A 27123-nucleotide genomic window follows, 5' to 3' on the forward strand; every position below is an offset into this window, starting at 1 on the left:
ATTTTATCCCCAAGTTAAAGTAATAATACAGTATAAACATTATATTATGGAAATGCTCTGTTTCAAGGAAGCATCGCCTTAAAGTATTAGCATCAAAATAAAGAACAAAAAAATACTGCTATTATAATTATTGATGCATTACAGTAGTGTATACACCACTATAATGTTGCAGCTAATTTTAAATACTTTATATTGTTTCTTTTATTTGTGGATTATATTTTGTATTAAAAAAGTAAGTAGTGTAAAATAAATAAGTTAAATATTTCCCTAAATTTGAAATACTTCAACACCTCTTGAGTAAAAACACTTAGTTACTTTCTGCCTCTGCTAACCGTGCAGCTCCTGGCTACAGCTATTGCCCACATATTTATCTGTCTGCTTCTCCTGTCCCCATTGACACATGTAAGGAAATATAAATAAAGAGGAAATGTGAATGATTACATGAACTAATTGTACACAGCGGGCTGAGACTTGGGAGCAGCCAGGTGACACACACATTAATCATTATATCATATGTCACATAACTGACACGCACGTACCCGCTGCCACATTGTTATTCTGGGATCATTACAGATGCTTTTCATTTGCTGTGCATGTATGAAATCTGCTCTGACTCCACAGATCAGTCTTCTCTCTCTTTCTCTCTCTCTCTCTCTCTATCTGTCTTTTTTTCACAGCTCAAAGTGATGAAGCAGATAAAACCAGGTCCCCAAAGAAAATCCAAACATTTTTAAATTTTATGAAAACTGTTTCGAATTGAATTTGATTAACTTTGCATGAATCTCATGCCACGCTCATCTGAGGGAAAATTTCCTTTTTTCTTTTTTTTTTCCTTATCCAATTTCAAAAATCAGTCAGCTCACTGCGAGAGAAAGTGCCTGTCGGTTAATGAAGACACAGAGAGTGTGTTAGTCATCGATGGCCACACGCAGTCTGCTAGGGCCGCAAACTTGGATGAGACGCAACGCTGCTGACACTGCTGGTGCTCATGGTCAATATCCTGCGCACACAATGCTCTTCATTATGCCTTTATTTTGAATCTCCATCAATATCACATTGACTCAAACCAATGAAGCAGCTCCTCCGGAGATACTTGATCACAATCGCTCCCTGAGAGGCCTTCCAACGTGTTTGTTTTCAGCTTTGATTTGTCATCTATTCATCTTATCATCTTTGATCAGTGAGAATTATCATTCAGTCAACGGTGCTGTGACATACAGTGCAAGCATGTGGTTTCTGAGAACTGAACTAGAACACGATCATTAGTTTTAATAGTGGCACATAATGTTCAGTGAGTAATGACGGTGGATTAATGCTTCTTGACAAGGGTTTGTAGTGTGTGTGTGTGTGTGTGTGTGTGTGTGTGTGTGTGTGTGTGTGTGTGTGTGTGCATCCATGAACTATAATCATGAGTGCAAACAATTGTGTTTGAGAGGATGAATGCATATATTTATGACATGATGCACACATTTCTTTGGAAGGATGTACTGTAAGTATTATATGTCCCTGAGCGTGTTCTACAGAAACACATCAATACATCTAAACACCATTTCTCTTTCTCTCTTTTTTTCTCTCTCTCTGTCTCTCTCAGTGCAGCACTGAAAGACCTCGGAGAGCCAGAGAACGAGCGCTGGCCTTCGTCTGACTGCGTGACCAGCGAATGAGCCCCGTTCATGCGTCTCCCTGCATGCCACTCCCACAACAATATGAACTGTGAGCAGGACTTTGGAGACGGGGGCTTGGGAGTGACCCTCACGCTACGACTGCTCATGCATGGAAAGGTACAAGCCTTCTGCTCACATTGTTTATGAATGAATTCACACTCCAGCACCCTGGACTATTATTTATTTTATTCTTTTTAGCATATTTTAAAATTTGCTTTATACATTTTATACCTGATGCATAAAGGTAACTGTTTCAGTGTATGTAATTATATGTATTTGTTTGTGTTGTAGGAGGTTGGCAGCATCATAGGAAAGGTGAGATGACCTATTTTTCTTCTGCTGTACAAAAAGCTGCATATGAATCATAAAATAATATTATTTTATCAGATGAGATCGATGTTTTAAAATGTTATACCTCTGTCTTATCTTATGTAAATCCGTAGTGATTTTCTGTCGTGCTAAGCCAGATCTTTTACTGATCTCTTTGATGTGAATTCATAATCAGCCTTTGTAGAATAATTTTTCTCTCTCCGATCTTGATTCTGTTTTGAAATTAACGCAGAGCACAAAGCCTCCTAACAAACAATTGTTCTTCTGAATATCCCCATTCTAAATGTAATTGCCTTAAACCAACCCTCTTAAGACTGCGCCGCCACCCCCACTCACCACCCATAATGCAACACAGTGATCCATCAAACAAAAACATTAGTGCACTGGCTGCAAGCCTCCAGTTGAAACTGAGCTCCACAGACATATTACTCTCAGCCCCTTGTGGGCACTTTTGATGTCTGTTAGGAAGGGCCTGGCTGCACTGTGTTGCTTCAGCAGATCCTGCCATCACGCCTTGTAACACAACACCTACAAAAGACATCAATTCAAGGAGGAACGGGGACAAAAAAATAAATGCGTTGAGAAAGTAAAGAGTGCTGAAAAGACATATTTGACAATGGATGTTGCAATGTGTCGCAGAAATCAAAATATCTACAAGGAAATTGGGAAAGAAAACAGAGGCTGTGAAAGAGAGAGATGAGTTTTGCTCATACAGTGCAGCTTGACACAGAGGTGCACTTGATCTGCAGTACTTGTGCTAATAACTTGCCACTCCACCTTCAAGGCCTTTTTCTTCCCCCTCTTCCTATCTCAAACCTCTCATCTCCTCCCCATCAATAGAAGACCGACACCAGAATTACAATCGACCACAAATAATACGTTTTCCCGGGACATAACATAAATAACTGTGTGGCACAGGGTGAGAGATGACACTGTTTTTGATGCTCTTGTAAGAAAGTGATCGTCAGCGGGTGCATAAAGGTGTGAAACATAGGTGTGACAGCTCGGATGGACTTTAGCCAAAAGACAATGTGGGAGAGGGGAAGAAGCAATCATAAAAACCAGCAGAGGATGTGCTGCAGTATGACACAAGCCCGACAAAATGTCCCTGTCCCTGGCAGGAGGTCCTCACACACACACACACCGAATGTACAGCCATTACTGCAGGTGTACTTTCCTTTCAGACACTCAGATGTTATTTGATATCTTTTTGAGACGGCGGTGCAGAGGACACCACCGCGATACACTGCAGACAGCTGGGATTTGTTCTGATGAAGCCTAATCAGACCTACGTGGTTTGAAATGGCAGGTTTCACTTAGAGGATGGGGACACTGATGTAATTGTATTTTTTTAAACAAAGCACTTTTGTATCTGATTAAATCTATCTTTGATCTGTTGTTTTCCAGAAAGGAGAGACTGTGAAACGAATACGAGAAGAGGTACAATAATCATTTGTGTGTTTACTTTATGTTTACAAAGTGCCGCTGTTTGCTGCATGTATCGGCATCTTGCAAATTAGCCCAGTGCAAATTAGCCCATTTTATTCCCTGTTTCTTAAACATGAACTCAACCACATCTCTTTCATTTTCTGCCCTTCGTGTCTGTGACAAGTCAAGCAGGTTCATATCACCAGAAAATGTAATGCAATCTCAGAAGGCCCTCTAAAACTGGTCAGGCCTTCTGGCAGATGTGTGTACTAATAATAAAGCTGTGGGAGTAAGCTAATAATAAAGCCTGTTTGGTAGCTTTGAGTCTGAAAAGCATACAGAACTCGTACATTGTCCGAATTGCCTTTTGGGCAGTAACGACACCTTTTCAATTTAAATCCTCTCTCTCCATCATTCGCTACCCCTCCGCTAGCTGCCCTCTCAAAATCCCTTGCTTTTCCTTTTCCTACTTAAAACAACTTCCCTTTTCTCTGTCTCCTCCTCCATAGCCTCTTTATAAATCTCAAGGGGGCAGCCAAACTCATGCCGCTTGGTTAACTCTTTGTATTAAAAAGTAATTAGGCTGACACTGTGGCGGTACATTTGATTCTTTCACTAGGCTGCTAAGGTTTTATGTTGTACTTTATGAGGCAGAAGAATAAACAGGGGAATAGTGAGGTCATGGGACAATGCAGCCCTGCAGAGCTGCTGGATAAACCACTCACCCACGGTAGTCATCCATCCATTCACCCAGTCATCCAGCTACATTTGGCTTTGTTACTTCCCAACTGTGTGAGCCTCATCCTGTCAGTCCGTCCCCAGGGCTTACAGCTACAGTGGGAGCATGACTCACTGGAGTGACTGGAGAAAATGGCCCCGAGGTCAGAGTGTTGTCCTGTCTCTGCTCATGCGACTTTAACTCAGAGAAATACAAGGACACAAAATGGAAGGAGATGAGGGCAGGGGCTTTATTGCCCGAGGGCAGAGCAGTACAGTGTGTCTGCAGTTTCTCTGGAAATACAACCGCATGAAGAGCGAAGGAGCAGTTTGACATTTTGAGAAATTTGCTTTCTTGTTGAGATGTAAATAAGAGGATGATACATGTATGTATGCTGAATATGAAGTGGCAGCCAGTTGCATAGCGTTTCTTAGCATAAAGACTGGAGGCAGACAGAAACAGGTAGGCAGGTTTAAAAAGCAGTGCCTCCAAGAAGTTGCTTCCAGCAGCAGAAAAATGCTGGTAGGTGGCCTTCTGTACAGTTTCTATGTCTCAGCAAGAAAGCAAAAAAAAAAAAAAGTGTATTTCCCAAAATGTCCATCTGTTCCTTTAAAAGTTGACTGTCCAGTGAAGTATTGACCTCTGTCCCCACAGAGCAGCGCTCGGGTCAACATCTCAGAGGGATCCTGTCCGGAGAGGATCATCACCATCACCGGCTCCACAGACAGCGTCTTCAGAGCTTTCACCATGATCACGTACAAGCTGGAGGAGGTAGCTCTAACTCTATAATGCTGCGTCATACTCACTGCCGTCACACTAGCTCATGTCATCTTATGTAAACAAGCCACCATAAACTGTTTTATAAATAATCAGGATACAGTAAGACATGCATGTGCAGAAAACTTGAAAGAGTTGGAAAAAGTGCAAGAAGCTTTTTCACCACACAATCACAAAAACAAAACGATCCTTTCCTCGGCTTCATCTTGACATTACCACTAATGTGCTGTTATTGCTATCGATTTTGTCCTAAACTAAAGTGATGGAAAGGGAAAATTATACCTGTGTTTCATAGCACTTGATGTACCTCCAGATAGGATTACTCTGCAGATAAAAATTGGGATAAGTGCATGTATCCGCTGCTGCAACACCTTTTATACTAATGGTGTAATGTGTTTTGTGCAGTACATTCGGCCATGTGAGCATCACACAAGCACAAATGATACTGATTTGTATGTGTTAATGAGAAGGACTTGTATGTCTTTTCATGGTTTTCTAATTAATTATAGATGACAAAGTTCCTCATGCTATTATTCCCCACGGTGACTGTCCATCACTGCGCTAATTAATACGGAGGAACGAGCGCCGTCCTCGCTCTGATTTAGCATCACAGCAGACTCTGGCAAGGAAACAGGTGCTCCCTGCTCAGGTCGACAGCGTTCGGTAAACACACATGCTGGCAGGGAGCACGCTGCAGTATTAATTAAAGATCTTTCGGACTCACCTCTTTTCAACCCCGTAACTCCAGAGTTTCCATGGCAACGCGTTGGCTGACCCACTGCGAGCCGCTTCCACCGTAGTTGAGTTATTGTACGTCTGACACCTTTAATTAAAAACAAAAGAGAATCATCAGATTCTTTTTTGGCCGCTGGATTTGTTTCTGTCTCGGTAGCTTGTGATTACGTGGCAGCGCACACTCACTCTCATTTGGCAGCTGATCACTTGTGTCTTTGTTTAATGGATGAAGTTGTCCCAGATAGCTGCCAGTTTTATGCGAATAGAGTGATCTAATAATCTTAAAAGTGCTCTGAGAACACTAGACATGCAGACAGTATCATGCATGTATTGTGTTCCCAGGTGTCGAGGCACAGCATGCATAAAAGCCTCATAATCTCTCTATATTGGAGTCCTTATCCCACCGGCAACACAATATGCTTCGGGGATTTAAGCCCAGCAACTCTTTGTGTGAGCAGTGCTTGTGTAACCCGGTGTCTTTATTTCCACCAATTTGCTCTGAGAGCCTCCTTTTTTTTCTTTGGGATGGAGCAGGAAAGTATGGGAGCGTTCACAGTTGTTAAAATGTGGCTCATATTTTTAGATCAAATCAAGAAAATGACGCCTAGAGTCTTCTGATTGTACAGACGAGCTGCGTGCTTCTCTTCTAATGAGACGAGACGTCAGAGAGCCTGATCTGCCTCTCTAAATATAGACACGGAGCAGAGCGGCACAAGAGCCACATCAGAATATGCCTTTCAAATTTAAAGTTCAGTTATTGGAAACATTATGCAGTTCCCTTCATGAGTAAAATCCCTCAAGGCTACACATCCACCCTGTCACCTGTTAGATCCCGGTAATAGACCACTACAGGTCTCTTTACTGGACCAGCTCTCCGTTTAAAGGGTGCAAATCCTCAGTACGGGGAAAGATGTAATCCAATAGTATTCCTTGAAATTTGTCTAAGCTGGTAGTGAGGAAGCTCGCCTAGCTTCTAGCTTCTAGCTTTTAGCCAGACGTTTAGCCCACTTCCTCCAGCAGTTTCCTCTGGAGAGCAGAGCAGCCAGGACCAGTCACTTGCCACGCCCGTTAACGGCAGCTTTCCTCCAATGATCTGAGCTCTTGTTATGTTGCCTTTTAAAACCCTGGCAAGATGTTATGCACACCACAGCTTTAACTATTTACTATCATGCACTGCAACGAAGAGTGAGGGGGGAGTGACTTCCTGTTTGTGAATTAAGACGCGAAGACTTGGTGAATATAACTATTAGGGCTAATCAATTGATCAGTTTAATCAATTGAACAGAATCCTATATTAGCCTTTAATAATTCTGGATATTTTGGGGAAACTGATTATCTTAATTCTTACCTATCTTGAACGACAAAATAGAGAAATAAAGAGAACTTCCTGTTTTAAATGTAGATTCATTTAGAATTAAAAACATCAGCGAAACCAATATCTCCTTTCTTGACTGTCACTGATGCAAGTGTAGAGAGGAAGTTAACTTCTTGTTGTAAATTTACTTTGAACGCCTAGAGCAGAAACCTGATGAGCCTAATCAAAATGTCTATGAGTAGATAGAAATATATCATAGCATTTTAAAATCTTTGGAAATATAAGGAATACCAATATGTTAATTTTCCTAATAATTTATATGGCTCTATAGAGTAATAAAGTCTCCTTTTTCACTTGAAATCTAGATTGACATAGTTTATTGCAGGAATTAGCAAAGGCAAAGCAGCATCAAATCACAGTTAAATGGCAGTGTCTTAACCCTGACTCTAAGGAATAAAGTTTTGTTATGCCATTTTTTGGGAAGGAAAGAGGGCTCCGCCGGGCCGGAAAGAAACTTCCACTGAGAAGGACAGTGAACTCTGATCCAGGTGCAAGTAGAGGAACGGTGGTGAACTCAGCTCAAAGTCTCAATGAATCTCTCGGTTACTCTCTACTCACATGGCAGGGAGAGTGGAGGTTCCCCAATTGCCAATCCTACCAGCAGCAATTGACCTTTCCTGGGCCACCCACTTACTTATCTCTACTACCAGTCCTCGAGGTCCTCATGGGTTGGTGGACAGTTCAGAGATGTCCTCTCACACCAGGTCCCGTTTACACTCTCAAGTTGAAATCACCTCTTTTTATACCCCAGATCGATAGCTCCCTTTACCCCATTTATATTACATCTTGATTTATTCACATCACTTTTAAGGAAGGATTAAGATTTAAGTATGAAATAATGTATCAGACATTGTTTTATACTTTAATCTTTTCCTTCTGCATACAGAGTGCTAGGTACTTGTCCATAGCTCTTTCATTCTTAAAATGATTACATTGATTTCAATAGTCCACTCATGCTCTTATAGGAGAAGTCTCTCTCAACCCTGCTTGACTCAGCTCTCAAGTCAAACTCTGCTAATTTTACTGCAAAATGGCCTCAACACAAACCACACACACACACAAAAAAAAAAACATTCTGTCACACGTCTGTTGTGCGTGTGTGTTGAACTCTGATGGGAAGAGAGACGGTGTGGTGAATTTACATTTCAAAGGTTCGCAGAGACACGCTGTTCATTAATTAAAAGATCAGTCTCCACCCACAAGCAGAGCAGGCGGATGTTTGCTACCTGTGCCGTAAACACTGTTTGCCACTATACGCATCAGTAAAGGTTCCTTGTCTAAATACTTTTATTTGTCTAAACTTACAATCACACGCTGTATAGATAACACAGAGATATTCACAGCCATTTGTTATTGGACTGTTATCACCACCAGACATGTTGAAATACATTTAACTTTGAAGGTTTGATGTTGAATTGGTGATTCTTATCATTAAATAATGTTACCTTGAAGTTGCATGCCTTTAAAATGATAAATACACTGATGGTTATCTATTATAACAGAACCTCTTTAAAGGGTTTGACTCTTAATGTTTTTATGCTCTCTAGAGTTTCATTCATGCTCTAACATTCTCGACAGTTTAAGGGAATATTTCAGTATTTTGAGTAGGATTATGCTCATTTCTATTTCTATGTGTTTTCTCAGTCTGTATCATTTGTGTGTGGTTAGATTGGTTGTATTTTTGTGGGGTTTTCACATTTAAGTTTTGTTTAGTTACATGTGCTGCATGTGGGCTTTCACAGTTATTGTATTACTTCTTGCTTTCCTGCTGAGATTTATATGAGAAGATCAATATCCAACTCCTATCTGATCAGGAGACCGGGTGGATAGTCTGTGTCTGTCCAAAGGAAGGGCTTCCTGTTTCCTCCCTCCTCCCTGTTTACAAGCTAAGATGAGCTAAGCTAACTGGCTGTTGGCTTTATGTTGAGGCTGTATGCTGCATATTTAATGTAACGTAACATGAGCGTAGTATTGATCTTCTCATTTAATTCTCGGCAAGAAAGCAAATCAGCATGTTTCCTAGAAATGTCAAACCATTGTTTCAAAATCGAATCTCATTGTGTGACAACCGGTGCAATTATTTAACAAATGATGATATTGGTGATGTGTATCTACACATTGCATGGATTGGATGCCTGAAAGAAATATGCACATGAACAGACGTTCTCCTTTACAGTAAATGTGTTAATTCAGCTCCTTTTGAAAATATCTTCAAAGGGAAATCTCAAGGTGACCAGGTTCAGGCAGTGGGAAGGACATGTTGGCAAAGTGCTCTGGCTCAGTTTTATGCAGCAGTGAGAGTGAAAAGCTCAAAGCCAGTGGTTTTGTTTCCCCTTTCATGCAGAATTCAGCAGTTCATAAAAATGATTAAACAGCCCTTTCAGACCCCAACGCTGAACTGGGAACATGCATCGCTGACCAGCTTCCTGTGGACTTCTCTCCCTGCACATACTCAAATATACAGATACAGGAGTGGAGGTTAATTAGGTGCAGAGATACTGGATCGCTCTCTGCTCCCTCTGCCTCCACCTGCCATTTCCAATATGGATCCCATTTGTTTTATCTGTTTGTTCGATTCATGTTGATGCAGAGCAAACTGAGCTTGGCTGTAGTGTGATTGGTTTAGATCAAACTGGGAGTGTGGGGCCTGCTTTTGGATTTGGAGGTTATGCTAATAATCAGTGAAATGTTGATGCGGCTCATAGTAACGTAGCATAACTGGGCAGGTTTTTGATTTCCAGTATTAAGAATATTCACTTCAAGGTGTTCAGATGAATTGAGCTTGGTTTGAATTCAGGGGCTGTTCAGTCTTAATTGCTGCAGTTAACACCCTCCAGTGACTTATCTCTCCCTTCCCACCTTGACCCCTGTGATGTCCGATCTTTTCCTCTGGGCTTCTCCCTCTGTTTCCCTCCTGTCAGCTCTCTCACCACATTTTTTTTTGTCCTTCTCTTCTCTCGTGTCTCCCTCCAGGATCTGGCTACGCTAGTGGCCAACGGCACCATAAGCTCCAAGCCACCGGTCACCCTGCGCCTGGTCATCCCTGCCAGCCAGTGTGGCTCTCTCATCGGGAAGGGAGGAGCCAAGATAAAGGAGATCAGAGAGGTGAGCAGCCAGAACGCAAATCTACCTCATCCTCATTTCACAGGATGGCCGAAAGCTGAAATATGCAAAGGACAAATGTGCTCTCGGAAGTGAGAGGAAACCTGCAGCTGGGATGGAGAGACATTGCGTATTATATTTCATACATTATACGTCTGTTTTTTGACCTGCCATCTGAAAATACAGTTGAAATACATTACTGTAAAAGGATGGAGAGGTGGTGATTAAGGGGTAATAATTGGTTTTAGATCACAGTGCCTATAAACCAATGAGATATGAAATTCTCATGCACTCAACATCCACAGCACTCAACATTTGAGAAAATTATTAAGAGCACCTGTCATTGACTTGACTGAGACACAGTTGTGCTTTGAATTAATATCATGCTAACATAGTTATACAGTACTGATAATGCTGTTATGCTGACTTTTAGCAAAATAATGATTACCATATTCACCTTGTTTAAAATCTCCATCCCCTTACTCCACTACGAGACCCCTCAGATCCACTGACCAATTGCTGCTTCTCATCCAGTGTCCAAAATCCAAATCCAAATGGCTGATTGGATCATTTTTCACCATCAGTCATAAACTGTGGAATCCCCCCCCCCCTTCACTGATATGTTTAAGGCTTTTTTAAGGGGTTTTTACCCCTAGAATAGTCATCGGGAAGACCCAACATGAATCTTTTTATGCTGTTGTTGATAGATAGTCCTGTACAAATCACAGCACATGGTCAACATCTGCTGTTCCTAAATGTGCTCCAAAGTAAATTGAACTGATTTGACCTGATTTAGCCTGTGTTAGCCTCCTAATGTCTGCTAAACACAAAGCACAGCTGTGGCTAGAGGGGATATCATTAGGTTTGCAGGTATTTGGTCAAAACACCAACAAAATATTTCAGAGAATAACTAAGCTGGTGCAGGATAGAAAAAGTCAGAGGATGACCGATGAGTGACAATTTCATCTCAAGGGAAATAAATACAAATGCCGTGTCAATCTGTGCAGTAGTTGTCGAGACTCTTCACTCAAAACTTTGTGCCTTTTCATTTCGCAGACAAACCTCACAAGAAATAGTGTAATTTTGACCTGTTGGTGGTGCAAGAGGAAAAGTTAGAGCAAAATCAAAACCAATTGGATTATTTCCCCTCTGAACTGTGAATGTTTGTACAACAACCATCAGTCTATTACTGTTATCTGTATGGTTACGGTGCTAATGTGGCTAAAAACGCAGCAGTCCACAGAGCATGCAGCATTCTGGATAAAAACAAGCAAATCTGTAGCAGATACCATTTATCTGCACGTTAGGTTGGTGCTAGACTGAAATTGGATTTAGACCATCAAGACAGGAAATTAGCGAGACAATACAGCCAAGATAAATCACTTAGTACAACATACAGCATGACTCAGCAGTGGCAGCTTTGAAAGGGAAAAACTCCTGACTACATTTAGGCCCAGTTGAAACATTAGGATTACATTTATCAGATCTGCTGCCAGAGACATCTGACTCTGTCACTTTAGCTCTGTACTCCTCTACAAATAGGCTCCTCATTTTAACCTTTACCTTCACCACTAATAGCATCCCGTTGATTTTATGCGGCTAGATGGATTTTCTTGTCTCGTCCGCATCCCAAATTTGTTTCAGTTGCAGATCTGTTTTGTTTGTTTGGTTGCCACAGGACACATGCTCCCTTGAAAAAGCATTTTGGGATGCGTGCAGCTCATCAACGGCCTCCAGTTATCCTACAGTCTGATAGAGATAGATTAAAGCATGAGAAGTTATACTCCTCTCCTTTGGGCATGTTAAATTGGGGATGTGTCTGTTCAAATTAGGAGAATCACATTTTCTTATTGTGGGTGACTTTTTACTCCTAACCTGGCAGGTCTTGACATTAAAAAATGTACTACAGGGCAGATGGTTTCATTCAGAACAGGTGGAAAAATATAAGGTCAGCTAAGCCAGCAGGGAGCCATCGAGAAAAGCCAGGGCAGCACAATCACAACTTGTCGTCTTATCTCCTGAGTCAAACTTATCTTTTCTTCTTTCTTTTTTTTTAAACCCCAATCATTTGCAGAGCACCGGGGCTCAGATACAGGTGGCAGGGGATTTGCTGCCCAACTCTACTGAGCGAGGGGTGACGATATCTGGGAATCAGGACTCAGTAATCCAGTGCGTCAAGCTCATCTGCACAGTAATCCTGGAGGTAGGAGGTGTACCATTCCTGTTGTTAGTGCACATACCCACACCTAGCTCCCATTTTATCAGAGCTCTGCTGCTTCGGCTACATGAAGGAAATAATTGCTGTTGACATCCGTGTTTTGAGTTTACCGGCATACAGCCAGTGCGTATTCCGCTGCAGCAGATGTTAATGCATTTTTAGTAGGCTGCATCGGTTTTCTTTGTTATGTAACGTAACCTACGATGGTGTTGCTCGGAGGTGGACTAGATTCACAGCTTCTGTAGCATAATCCTATAGAAAACAGGGAATACAAAGAAAGCAGCGCAGTTTCTTTAGTGTTGGACCTCCTGTGCAGTGATCTGCCAAAAAAGACATCAGATGGAGTCAAAAGGTGCAACACTCAGGTCAGAGCAGAGTGTTGTTGGAGAGGACACTAAGGGAGAACAAACTGGCCTGCAGCAAAATCTGTCCACCTTTAGACAACAGTTCTCTTGAGAAAATCGAGGAGGAGATGAGAGAAAAACAACCCTAAGCACAGTTTCTCCCTGTGTGTTCATGGAAGTGCACAAGTCCTTTTTGTTTTAGCATTGCAGCTGGACCTGACTGACTAATTGCTAGTTTGATCCAGTTTTCCAGGGCTTTCTTCAAAGGCTTGCAAGTTTCATTAGGATTCTGTACCAGCGGCTTCTTGCTTTTGGCTCAGAGATTTAAATTATGCAAAGTTATACAAAGAATTTGCTGTGACTGCTCCCGCAGAAAAGATGCTCTACATTTTATACCCCAAAACAGTATCACCAACGCTGCAGTAACTCGATAAGATATACACTGTCATGTACACTTTATAATCTCCTTTTTCTTATTGCTGTTTGAAGAATTTCATCTCCTTGTCTCCTTGTCTGTGGATGCTTGATGTATCCAGAGGGCAAACCATTGCAGAGCCTTGAGGTCTGATACAAACTAAAGCTCAGAGCTGCAAAGACCTCTCACCACACTACTTGAGTTATTTAAGGAATGATTAGTATAATCAAAAGAAATCAAAAGAGGGGATTAATGTAGTGTCGTAGCAGTTTAGTCCATTGCTTATTGTTTGAGCCTCGACCCTTGATTTAAGTGCAGACGTCATTTCAGAGGAGATGTGTGGAGTTATTACTATCATTTTAAGAAATTAATAATAACGATTGATTCAAACCTCTAACCCCTTGTCCTGTTTTTGACTCCGTAGTCTCCTCCGAAGGGCGCCACCATCCCCTACCGGCCGAGCCCCTCGCCAGCTGCCCTCCTCATCGCGGGTAACCAGGTAAAGGAGTGAGATTTGTACCACGCCATCTGGGTGGCTCATCTGTGAACGAGAGGCACAGTGGTTCTCCATAAAGGATTTATAGGTCATAAAGGCTTTACAGGGGGTTTGGAGTAGATAAGGGAAAATTTTGACCTGGTGGTGGAGTGGAGGACTCACTGAGGTTATTAGGATTCATCCTCGGGGCGCCATTAATGTTTGTACAACACGTCATGGCAACTCATCTAGTTGTTGTGGAGATGGTACTGAATTAGGAATTCAGGTCTGACACCCTCACAACTTAATTAAAGTCCAAATGGTTATTTGAGAGGATTTGAAGGAGGATGCATTACAAATAATCAATTCCTTGGATGGAGTCTTGGCCGAACCCTTATACTGAAACATGACGCATGTAGGTGCTCCTCAGTGGGGGATTGGGTGGTTTGTGTGTGTGTGTGTGTGTATGTGTGTGTATGTGTGTGTATGTGTGTGTATGTGGGTGGACACAGTTGAGTGCTATGTGAGATGCTTCTGTTTGAGAAGGGACAGACCTCCACCCTCCCATGGAGCAAGTCACAAGATTAGCAAGTGAGACTGGAGACCTGCCGTCTCCTCTGGCTACAGCAGCACCCAGATATTCTGCATAGCTGTCAGCAGTTCTGACAGTGTTTGTGCTGCCTCAGACTCCGGTCAATTTCTGGAATGGTTTTGTGTTTTTGATACTCAAACATAATAAACTTATCAAATTAAAACTTGGGGCGAGGTCCCGGTCACTGGGAGATGGCTTTAATGGAGGCTGCACAGTGGTAAGAGATGTTTGTATAATTTGTCAGAGGAGAAAATGAAGTGGAATAGGAAAGGGTGTGCAGATGAGTCATAGCCTATATAAGCTTGTTAGGTGTGTGAAAGTGTCAGAAATGCAGAACCGGGAGCAGATCTCAGACCAGAGTTGGTGTAAATTGAAGCCCTGAAAAAAAAATGTAATTGCAGGTTTTTATTTGTGATATTGGAAGGTTTCGGCTGATAAACACACATTTATTCTCAGTAATCATCACTCCCAGTGCAAAAATAATTTCAGTCCAGACATTATAAACATGAAATATGTTGCAGCAGTGAACAACATGTTTTCACTCGGTGTTGCTTTGTGTTTGTAGGTGTTTGAGGCACCAGAATTTGCACCTCACCCTCTGTACTCAGTGACCCAGGGAGGCCTGGACCTCCAGCAGGTAACCGGACAAACCTTCATGTGGAGTGAATGAATAATCTCTGTTTTTATGAACATTAAAAAAACATATCTCTTGCACGTTTCTAACACATTGATCTTCAACATGATCATGCAGCATAGGAATGAGTGTCAGTGCTGTGAGGATTTGAGTGGTGAGTGAGAGCAGGGGGTTGTGTGGTATGTCCAAATTTACACAGTCCATCATCTGGCATGAGGCATTAAAAACAACAGCTGAGAATAAGCTGCAGCTATTGTTCTAGCCTGTCATAAGAGCTATAACCTCTCCTGAAACACGACGCCATCACACACCACCACTCACACAGCTCTGCCGTCTCTTTTTTAGTCCTGCCTAGCTCTGCACCAGAAATATTTCAGCTTTAGGAATATTCCTCCCATGACAGCAAATAGCACATACGTAGTGTCATAGTATGAAATGGACACAGCAGCCTCTGACAGATCAGTCATACACTGAAAAAATTTAATTGTGGAAAATGAAACGGCCCATAAAGAGTTCAGAGAGTGATATCCCTCTTGTTATAAATGACAGGGTTATTGCTAAATTGTGGTGTTTGTGCACTTTCCTATATAAACACAGCTCTAATGTATTGATGAATTGCTAGGGCTGAGCTCTCTGTCTCTCTCCAGTTTATGACCATATAGGATGGACTGGTAATAGTAGCCAGACTGCTGGCGTCAGGCTAAGCTAAGTGCTGTCTGCTGAAACCATAACTGTAAGGAGGGGAGGGGTGGGCCGCACAGACACAACCCTCACTAATTACAGTACACATATATGTACACACATATATAGATGCATGTACACTGGATATTGACGGGTGGGCTGACTGCAAAGGGAGTTGGCATATGTGAGTCTGCATTATTTAAAAGTAATGAGGGGTTGGGTGATTCTAGCATTTCACATAAATAAATTATAGATACAACAGAGGTAAAGGGAATTTAGTTTGTGCTATTCACAGCTGTGAAAAATGGCCTTTCATCCTAATGTTCTGTCTGGAGACTCAGGACCATCTTGAACAGCTAAACACAGCAATGATATTTTCAAATTTCTCCTAATTTAATGTTGCTCATACTTAAATTTGCTCTACACACTGTGTCTGTGATTGATGTTGACAGTAGAGATCAGTGATCCTCCCAAATCCCAGATATTTCTAGGCTTTATCTTCACTTTCATGCTGTTATTATATAGGATATACAGGATACTGATAATAATTTCTGTGTGAATGCAAATAAACAACTGTTATTGTTCATGCATATATGACACATAGGCACTTATTTGATGTAATAACAATGCTCAGATCAAAAGAGAAAAAAAAGAGAGAATTATTATTATGTTACCACAAACTGCAGTAGGGTTTGTAGGACATAAACACTAGCGTATAGACCCAGTTTTAACAAAATACGTAGGTTAAAACATGCAACACCCACATGTATCTCACAGGAAGATACTTTGTATTAACATGATAGTCTGTCTAATAAATGTGCGTAGCGAGGTCTGTGTATTATCCAGAGGAGCTGTTGAATCTTTTATATGTCATCAGGGCCGTGAGCACTAGAAACCAAATTCCAATGACCTCCGCTGTATTGGGGTCAAGGCAAAAAAAAATCTCACACAAGGATGTTTCAAACCACACACTTAAAAAACCACAACATGACATCTGCATTGTGCAGCCGGGTAGGAGGTTCTGAAGAAAATACGGTACATATCCTCTGCATACGTTCACTATCAAGACTCATTTCACTTATTTTGAAAAACAGGCATGTATTGATAGTGAAGCACTTCCATTAAGAGGCTGCGGATTTATTGCTGGTGTGTGATGTTTTATTGCTGTAATTTACCTAATGCAGGATGCTCTCTTTCAGGCCTACACTTTGCAAAACCAATATGGCATTCCACACTCAGAGGTTTGACCATTTGTAGATATATATTATCATTTAATATAACATGAGTAGTTTATGGCTTGGTGTGTACTACATCGACTTTTTCCTCTTTGTTTTATAGCTGGCCAAGCTACATCAGCTGTCAATGCAGCAAGGCCTGAGTCCTATTGCCCAGCCTCCTTCGACCGTTATGCCTGGTACGTATAGAAGAAATAATGGTGGGTATTTGCTCTGGATTATATTACTGCTAGTATTAGCTCACCGAGTTTTCACCTTTGCATTGCTCCTCTATCTGTATCTGTCGGAGATTGTCCACCTGTCTTTGGACGTAAGAAGTAATGCACACGGTCGTGAGCCGCACCGATTATGTGCTCGTGTCAGTGAGGAAGGAGGAGAAGAGGCTTTATAGCTTTCTCATATCTCCCAGTCTTAGAGAGAAACTATTATGTGAAATGATACGTTGCACAGACTCAGAGAACTGGGAGGGAGAAAAGAATGAGTGTCGTGTTAAACATCAGTCCATTAATATGGAAATTAACTGCTGGCAGTATCTATATCTTCTGTGAATGGGTTTTCCAACATGTCACTTGTACGTTTTTGTGGCCTCACTAACCAAAGGAGTTGAATAAATATTGAAATGCCTGATATGTCAATTTCATTCAGCTGGTGCTTGTATTTTCTCTCATCAGGGATGGACTCAAACTCTCAGACATCTCAGGAGCTGCTTATACCCAATGATGTAAGGAGAGGCAACTTCAACTTTTTTTTCTTTTTTCTTTATGATGCTTGTGTATTCCCATTTGAACAACAAGACAAAAACAACAGGAAGTCGGCGCTCGTCTCACGTGCACACATCTCTGCAGCAGGTGACTTCAGATGCAGTAGCTGCAACTGCAGAAGCGTCTGGTGTGACTTCAAAAGAGACGGGAGACATGTTGGCAACTGACTAATTATCCTCATTATTCTAACCTCCGACTAACCCAAGGTTAAAGGGATTTTGAGCTGATATGGATCCTTTCGCATTATTGTCTGGGCAGCAGTTGCAGTGTCTTAGAGTGAGTCCCATGAGTGCTCAGTAAATCCTCTCATGTTCCCTGACCTACTTAGAAGCTGTCTGCTGTCAAAACAGCCAATAAGAAAACAGACAAAGATCCTTTCCCTCTTCACTTAGCTTCCGCCAGGGTTTGATGAAAATGTCTTTCCAATCTGAGTGTAGGAATCAAAAATGCATAGATCCACTTCAAAATAGAGCGAGACAACATTTCTCCTCAAATCATTCCTCTTTACTACATTTGGCTGGTTTGGACAGAAAACATCTGTTCATTAATTATAGCAATTCCTCCCTGTAATTCTCATTTTGAATTTAACTCAGAAAAAAAAGGAATAAAGCTCGCAGATGACGTGAAATTAATAATGAAACCATTTGATTTACGATTTAATTTGCAGCTTTATCTGGTGCAATAACAGAACCACAATCATTCAAAAGAATAATATGTTGCTCAGTATATTAAAGGCTATGGCTGGTGGTTTCTTTTTTACCGTCAACAAATCCCATGGAAAGATTAAAACTAACACTGTATTCATCTCTTACTTTCTCATTAGTTCCTACTGAAGACGTAACCCTTCGAAATCAGGCTTTATAGTGTGAAAAGTCTTGGTAATTTCCTAAAGCAGTTGGATAGAAGTTGATTGCGCATTTGTTGGGGACTATTTTCAACTGCGGAGCAATATGCCACGCACTAGTAAACATTTATGGCAGCAGGACGACATTTGTGGGAGTGACTCAATAAGCTACAGTGTGCGTATTTGTGATAATAAAGGAACTTATCACTCGGTGCAACAGTGTAGCTCATTGATGTGTTTCTAATAGCTCTGGAAAACAATGGAGGCCTGTGTCACAGAGGAATAAATTACACTATATGAGGGTTTAGCTGCACAGACGATACTTGTTTGGATCAGTTCATTGTTGGTTGGTTTGTTTTGTGGAATTTGTTGACAATATTGAAAAATGTTATAGTTGTCCTAAAAAGTGTTAACCAAACAGGACCAAAACAGTAATGTACTGTGGTTTGACAGGCTTGTTGAATTGCACATAATTAAAAAAAAAAAAAAACACAACCCCCCCAAAAAAATGTTTTCAAACAATGAAATTAATTTTTCTTTGCTGTCTTTGTTAAAAAAACAACAACAAGAGAAAAACAAGAATTGATTACTCAAGGTTTCACTGCACAGTGGAGGATATAGCCACCACAACCTTTCAACAACATTTCTAAAATGCCTGAAGTGAACCCCCACACAGCAAGCGGCACAATGCATCAGAGGAATGAGTGAGTCCAGTGCTATACGTGACGGGGACAGCTGTAAGCTCCAGCCATTGTTCCAGAAGAGAGGACTTATAGCCATGACTGAGCCTCCTCAGTCCTCTGTCCGCCCTCAGGCCGGCCACACTCCAACTGCACAATCCTGCTCTGTGCCCATACACTGAACGCCAAAGGAGTCTTGTGCGTACATATACACACACGCGCACACATACGGATGCATTGAGAAACTGCTAACACCCAGTCAGCAGTATGCACCGTACTTCTGCACAAGGAGGATTTATCCAGAAGAAAAATGGCTGCACCCTCACCATCCCATCCCTCTTCCTGTGTCCTTTCAAATGACTGCCTCAGCAGGAACTCAACAATATATAGGCCACTTCCAGCTGAAGACCAGGAGCGTTGAGCAGTGCTTCTGGTATTTGAATACGTAAGAAGAAAATAATCGCTGCAGCAGGGATAGGCTGTACAGTATGTAGTGTCTCCTTGGTCATTTATTTAGCTCCGGGTGCACTTGTAAAGTGTTTTTTTGTGGTCGTTCTTACAGGAATGTTGACTGAGGTCATACATACCAAAGTGGGTGAGCTGTTGACAGCTGGTATCTATTGACAGGTGGTGTAAAAGGCCAGAGTCCAGTGGGGATTCTTGGTCTCAGTGGGGAAGAGACGTTATCTGTGATTTGAGGTCTGTCGTGGCCATTGTCTCATGAGTTGCTCTTTAGGCTGTGTGTCCGCCCCCTACCCACACCCCTAACCCCCCCCATACACACATACACCCCTCCCCCCAAATAAACTGCTGAGCCAATAATAGTCAAGCAGACCAACCAGGTCGCTGTGTGACAAATCAGACATTGTGGAACAGGCTGCTTACTTCTCGGGAAAGGAATGTGAAATGCAGGGACAAGTGCAGCACGATCACTGCGTTTGTGTGTGTGTGTTGTGTATTTCCACCTCTGTGTCAGCCACCGTTAAGCTGCCAGGACACACACACACACACACACACACACACACACACACACACACACACACACACACACACACACACACACACACACACATACTACAAGCACTTCATCACTGTCTGCCCCACTCACTATATATCTGGCAGCATAACCCCGTCGCTGAGCCCTGACACCCTGCACTTGAGCTGATACGCAGCCCCCGAGCCCTGGGTCTGTTAAATATCTATTGTGGCTAATAGGCATGGGTCCAGGTTGGGTAATGAAAGCAAAACAAAAGTGATAATGTATTTGGGAATGCAATAAAACTCGTGTCACTGTCTAATCTACTCTGAGCAGAGGGAGCGCTCAAGCCGATGGGACGTATATTATATATTTGAGTTATTTTCCCATTATGTTTTCCATTAGTGCGGAGATGCATCTAGCTGGCATGTGTTTGGGAAGTGATTTGTTTGGGAAGTCATCACCACTCAGAGGAATCAATAACCTTTTAGCCACTCAGATTAATGACAGGCAAATGTGCCTTCTCTCGTCTCTTTTACCGGAGCACACGCAGTAGCAATTAAGGAAGACTCTGGGGGAAAAAAAGTGCTTTTGACATGCATGATGGATGACCAGTCCACTGAAGACAAACAATGTAATTGCAATATTTGAAGTGGTCTGCATTAAGTCAGCTCAACAGCAACGGCACACTTGTTTTTGTTTACGTTGTTTTGCTTTTACCTTTTTTTTTAGTCAGAATCACTTTGATCAGCATAACAGATCCAGTCAAATGATTTATTGAACCTTCTCCTCATAAACTATGTCTTCTGATCCCTCTCTGTGTATCAACATTGTCTTTCATCTTTCCATCAATTTGAACGATCCGCCTCACCTCTGTCCTTTTTTTTTTTTTTTTGCAGTTGATCGGCTCGATCATTGGTCGTCAGGGCACTAAAATCAACGAGATCAGGCAGGTGTCAGGAGCTCAGATCAAGATCGGCAGCCAGCTGGACGGGACGACCGACCGCCACGTCACCATCACAGGAACACCCGTCAGCATCAACCTGGCCCAGTACCTCATTACCTCCTGGTGAGGCCCAGTAGCACGTACAGTCGTCTAATGAATCACATAGAGGCGAGAGAAAAATACAGGGGTCAAAGGTTATGCTATAGTGTGATAAGCAATAATAAGGTATGTCCTTGTGCTGCTGGTAATTGGCCTTGAGGGAATGAGTAAAATCAGGATTGTATTTTACATTGTAGTAAGTGCGTCTCTTTGGGATTCAGCCTTTTTAGTTTGTTTACTTCTGGAGACATTGAAGTAGTTAATACGAATAAAATTATAAGAAAACACACAATAAAAAGGAAAAAAGTACAACAAAAGTAGAATAAAAATAGAGCAACACCATTAAAAGTAGGTTATTATGTTTCTTTCTTTATATAAATCTAAACATGGGAATAAATCTAATAGAAATTCCTTTGGTAATAACTAGTACTCTCTGATTAGTGATTCAAAAGAGGGAGTGTCGATCATTAATTTCAACTTTTCCACTGATGAAAAACAAGAACATAATTTTTGCTCCCATAACAAACAAACCAAGAAGGATTCTGCAATAGGTTAATGCAACCTCTCTTAAAACCTTGGATATTAAAATGAGAAACAAAAGAACATCTCCACATTAACCAGTATGTTTTGCTGAGACTGACTTTACTTCCCCATCGCTCCCTATTAAAACTGCACGACGAAAGCTTGTTTTACCTTTTAAAAGAAAGAATCAATAAAAGCAAAGCTTTTCTTCCGATCTCCTGCAAACCTGTAAAAATATATATTGATAATACAATAACAGAAATCCAGATGGACTTATTTGGGATTAGGGAGGAGTAGTGTTGCAAGAACGACTGTCAATATAATCACAGATAAAGAGGAAATTAAAATCAGTTGTTGTTCACCATGATTTACACCTGGGATCTCCAAACAGAAGCAAAGTGCCATTTTCTTTATACCCTCAAAGCAGTCTTTTAAAATTAGTGAGCAAGCACCATTTTATTTATATGGAACAAACTGTTTCACAGCCAAAAAAAAGATAAAAGCATTTTGATGATTAAGAGCAGCAGTCATAAGGGGGGTGAAAAAAAAGCCAAACTAGGTTAAGGAAGCATCAATAGGTTTGCGGATGTGACTTATACAGAGAAACTCCTGAGCCAGAGCAGAGACCACTGGGTCACCATGAGTCTTGAACTCTGAGCAGGGCACAATGGAAACAGTTGAACTGACAGATAAGGACAAAGAGACTGAAATAGGTCCCAGGATGGAGCCTGGAGAAGCTCTACAGATCAGAGGAGCACAACGGATACAAAAGGCTCTGATAGGATAAGTACTGTAGGAGCAGAGCCATTTAAAGAGGCCCCGCTGAAGAAAAGTACCTGTTTCATTTAAGGCCTTCAACTGTCCTGAAGTGAATGAATATTACCTACAAAGCAAGTGGTTGTTGATTCAGGTGTGAAACACGGATACAGAACTACAGACCTCCCTTCTATCTGCACACTTCAGCTGTTCAGCTGTTGTTTTGCTTTCAGGTTTGTAATCTTCAGACCCAAACAACACTGACCCGAGCGGCATCATTTGAGGAACTCTTATCAGATTTCACCCACATAAGTCTTTGCTCTACGTTTTTTTCCCCCTCATACGCAGTAGCAGCTCCAAGCCTGTAAACAGACTTTGTAATATTGGTGGAGTTCCCCTTTAATGATTTTCCAGAAACTTCACCCAGTGTTGCAGCAACAGTATAATCCTCTAATCTTCCTTTTCTGTCCCGTCCCTGTCTCCCTGTCCTCCCTCCTCCTCCTCCTCCTCCTCCTATATCTGCCCTCATAGTTTAGAGACAGCCAAATCCACAGCCCAGGCAGCCACCATGGCAACTCCGGTCGACCTCAACATGGCCTTCACCCAGTCGGCCTCCCCAGCTGCCTCTCCCGCACCCACCCTGGCCACTATGGGCGCGCTGACCCCGGCTCATATGCTGGGCACCCCATACGGCGCCATGCCCCTCTCCGGCCTGCTGGGGGTGAAGTCCGTCCCCTTTCTGACTCTGTCCAGCCCCGCCCCCACCGTGGCTGTCACCGCAGCACCCTCCCACACCAGTCTGGCCGCCTACACCGCCAAAATCTCCTCAGCCAACTGCATCAAAAAGCCAGAGAGACAGAAGTTCGCTCCGTACTGATGCGGCCTCTGCGTCCCGTGTCTGGAGAGCGAGACGAAGGGCAGCAGCTGCGCAGTGTTCTTCCACAAACGCCTGATGTAGCCATATCCGCTGGCAGAGATGTTCTTGACTTTTATTCTATGATGCACCAACAGAGAAGAGACCAATGGGGATGTGGATAAAGCTATTAAAAGTTATTTACAGTTATACATAATTTGTGAGTTTTCCCATGACTTGATGGACTGCTTTCATCGTCACCTCATCACTGTTATTGATCACTAAAAAAAGGGCTGGAGCCTCACCTGAGAGACACATGTTTAAATAACAGTTTTCACATGTGTATCCCAAGTGAGGGATCAGCTGTGAGTATTTATCCTCAATAAATTTGTAAATTATACTCAGATGACAAATGCTCTACTGTATGATGCTTTTATACAATGTCTATGTTTGCCTCTTGAAGTTTTTAAGAAAATTTGTAAATGTCTGGGGGGATTTTTTTTTTAATAATCTGTGCTACTTTACCGTTCAGTGTTATGTTCATTTTGTTGGATTTTGTTTTGAATGAGCAACTTGTTTAATCTTTATTTATTAGTATTGTTTCATTTATTAAAAGTCTTTGTTTCCTGACATGGTGGATTTATTTGTCTCCTAGTTTGTTTTTGCCGTCAGTTTGTTTACAGGTTCTCTCACAGCACAGAGCGAATTTAAACCAAATCAGGGATAAATTAATGTAGCAGCACAGCGACACACATTCAGGAGGAAACAAACACAACCAGATGCAATGCCAGAGCCAGGTTATTTTTGTTTTTCTCCAAAACAGAGTCTGGTTGGCAGCCTGTCATTCAGGTTGCCAAAATTTATGAGGTGTTTTTTTTTGTTTTTTTTTCATATCATCGTGCTCTTGTGCGCCAAACAATAACTGCAGAATGAGACAGTGCAACCCCAGAAGAGACAGAGGCACTGCCAGCATGCCAAGCAATGCACTGACATGCATGTAAGTGAGCACAGACAAAAGCAGATCCTGAATCACACGCTGTTCTGTGTGCGTGTGTGTGGAGAGCCAGTTATAATACGGAAATCAATCACCGAACGTCCCTCAAGACAAAATACAGGCTTTGCCAGGAAGAAAGAAAAGGACACGAACAGAGGGAGAGAAGTAGAAAAATGAGAGGCGTCTCAGTGATGCTGCAAAAATAAAATTCAGTATCTGCATCAGCATGCACCACAGCATCATCATCCTCCGGAGAGGCAGCTAGGATCCTTTCATCCTCACCCCCACCCCCATTTTTTTTTCTTCTGTGACTGCATCATGGATATGCAAGACACTGTGGGTGCACAGTCCTCATCGGTGCCAAAGACATTCACTCTTAGAGGCAAACACACAAAAAACACCTGCACCTTCACTGTTGAAGTCAAATTAGTAGCAAAGAGAAAGAGGAGAAGCCTTGAGACTATTTTATCTATCTATCTATCTATCTATCTATCTATCTATCTATCTATCTATCTATCTATAGTCTGATATTTCTTTCAGTCTTTGAAGGCATCATGTGTTTTAAAAGTGGTCCTCAGGGTCTCAGTGGGTCACTTGTGCCATCTGTGGGCACAGACAACACTTCTCACTGAAATGCGATGAACTGACTTCGGAGCACATCCATCTTGATGATTTTCAAGGATTTGTAAACAGCACTCCCCCACATTTAATAGAAAAGACATAATTATTTTCCCCCCATCATATGAACAAAGAAAAGTTCAAACTTTAAACTCCCGCTGAATTACCAGCAGCACATCAAATAACAAGATGTGCTGCATCTGAATAACAAAGTGGGACAGTGGTGACAGCGTGAAGCTTGAGTTGGTGAGAGCTGGGACCTTGGCTGTCAGTGCATCTGAAGAGTTTGTCATGTATTTTCATCTGTGGTGGAGCAAGGGATGCACACATGTACTTCACACAAACACACACACGAATAAAAAAAAAAACATTGAGAAAATTACCATAACTTTGCATTCTCACCATCTCAGTGTCACAGTGATGTATTTCCACTCTCAGACAGCGCCCTCTGCTGCCGGTCTCCGTCTCCACACTCGGCCTCGTCAAATCACAGCACAGCAAATGTACAGTAAGGATGGAGGGAGTTAGAGCTGATAAAAGATTGTCTTTAATGTTTGGCATCGTTAATGAATTCCATACCACAGCAGTTATGGGAGTAGGAAAACCACTTTTACAACCAAACACTGTTCGATCATGCTAACACCATATGTACAGGAAAGCACATTGAAAAGTGTATAAAGTATTTATATGAGAAGACTCAAAGTCAAGAACGGTGGAGACAGCCACAGTCTAATGGATTTGTCCTTTTTCAAACACTGATTATAGATATTTATCAATTACATTGATCTCTGGAGTACATGTATATACACAAAACAACGATAAACCTTTTTTGGGGCGTCTGCAATAATTCTCAAAAATATTTCACAATACTGCTGTATGTACAATAACAGAATTTACATTGAAAAATTCTATTGTACCTATATTTTGAGTATCACTTCAGTCACCAGTTTCCTCAGTGCCATCAAGCTCACAAGAGATACTCACATACTGTATATATCTAACCTCAGGATCATCTCCATACAAAGTACAGCAGCCTATGCAGTACCTTCTGACTTGGTACGGTTTCTGAAATATGTTCACACAACTGATGATCTCACATACAAAAATAGATGTTGTCTAGTCAGCTGACAACTTGATGTACAGTAACACAAAGCATCCACCTGCAAAAAAACAACCAGGAAAACAAGTTAATTGTTAAAATATTAGCTATATCCTTCCAACCCACTACGTCGCAATAAACAGCGGTGTTCAAAGTAAACCTCCCCTCTCTGGAACACATCATCAGTTTTCACACAGCAGAAGGTGATCGAGAAAGAGCCGCAGGCAGAATAAGAAATATTAGCGCTACAAACCAAACAACAATTTGAAACCAAAGCGGGACGAAACCATACAAAAACATCACTACTGTAGGTAGATATCTCTTTTTTTTTTGTTTTCCTCCAGGAAGTGTATAGTGAACAGAATGAAAAGGAGAGCGGCCATCGATAAATGAGTTTCTCACAGTCTGGATGAAGGGGGTCAAACTGCATTTGAGTGCACTTAAGGCAGGTAGGCAATTCCAACGCTGTCTGAGTGGGTTCCTCAACTGGCCACTCAGCGGGCGGGCTTCAGTGTCATCAGCATCAGGCGTGACGCCAGAGTCACTGCAGCTGTCCAGGCTCAGCCCTCACTGCTTAACATGGTCTGACAACCATACAGAGAAGGAGAAAGATGGAGGGGAGAAAAAGAAAGAGAGAGGGAGAGAGAGAGAGAGAGAGAGAGAGAGAGAGAGAGAAGGAATGGTACTGGTGTTGGTTTTCAGTGTCCAGCAGGTGGTTGAGGTGTGAAGTGGATAAGTCCTTCGTTCTTCATTCACCATGAACATGAAATGTGACAGGTGTGGGTGCTGCCTGTCATTGTCCTCAGCTTCCCCTCAGTCCACTGAACGCTCTCACCGCTCTCAAGATATCTTTGTCACACAGAAGAGACAAATAGAGACTTCTTTAACATGGACTGAACTTAAAGCACTTGAACAAAAAAATAAAATAAAATAAAATAAAATAAACAAATAATAAAACTGGATTGCAGCTTGTGCAATACAAGTAGAACATCTCGTCTGAATACATTCACGTAGGTTTCCATACGCACGGTGCGGATGGGGAATCATCAGTCTGTCTTTGACTGAAGTTCATGTCCCTTGAGATGCCGGTCCAAGAGGAGAGCTGCAAGTCCAACCTTTAGAGACCTACGAGTTATGACAGCCCGTCAGCAACACGTATTACAGTGCGCCATTTGATATGATTCACTATTAAGGAGCACTTAACAGTGTTTTGAAAAACACAATGGACATAAGCCTTTGAAAACACTATAAT

General features: G+C 41.8%; 1 protein-coding gene across 3 annotated transcripts in view; it reads left to right on the forward strand.

The window, feature by feature from the left end:
• LOC310989218 (poly(rC)-binding protein 4-like) overlaps nt 1-23722 on the forward strand; it is a 47537-nt gene extending 23815 nt beyond the window's left edge. The window contains exons 2-14 of one of the 3 annotated variants that reach the window (XM_083976205.1): nt 1592-1781; nt 1956-1979; nt 3402-3434; nt 4795-4911; nt 10001-10132; nt 12204-12332; nt 13531-13605; nt 14739-14810; nt 16688-16729; nt 16827-16902; nt 17395-17444; nt 20884-21053; nt 22839-23722. In XM_083976205.1, the coding sequence (XP_083832331.1) occupies nt 1674-1781; nt 1956-1979; nt 3402-3434; nt 4795-4911; nt 10001-10132; nt 12204-12332; nt 13531-13605; nt 14739-14810; nt 16688-16729; nt 16827-16902; nt 17395-17444; nt 20884-21053; nt 22839-23184 (1374 nt within the window). In that variant the 5' untranslated portion in view covers nt 1592-1673 and the 3' untranslated portion in view covers nt 23185-23722. The remainder of the gene's footprint in view (nt 1-1591; nt 1782-1955; nt 1980-3401; nt 3435-4794; nt 4912-10000; nt 10133-12203; nt 12333-13530; nt 13606-14738; nt 14811-16687; nt 16730-16826; nt 16903-17394; nt 17445-20883; nt 21054-22838) is intronic. The other 2 variants (XM_083976206.1, XM_083976207.1) reach the window with 2 other exon arrangements.
• The last annotated feature ends 3401 nt before the right edge of the window (nt 23723-27123 follow it).

The sequence above is a fragment of the Trachurus trachurus genome (genome assembly GCF_905171665.1).
Source record: "Trachurus trachurus genome assembly, chromosome: 7".
Taxonomy (NCBI): Eukaryota; Metazoa; Chordata; class Actinopteri; order Carangiformes; family Carangidae; genus Trachurus; species Trachurus trachurus.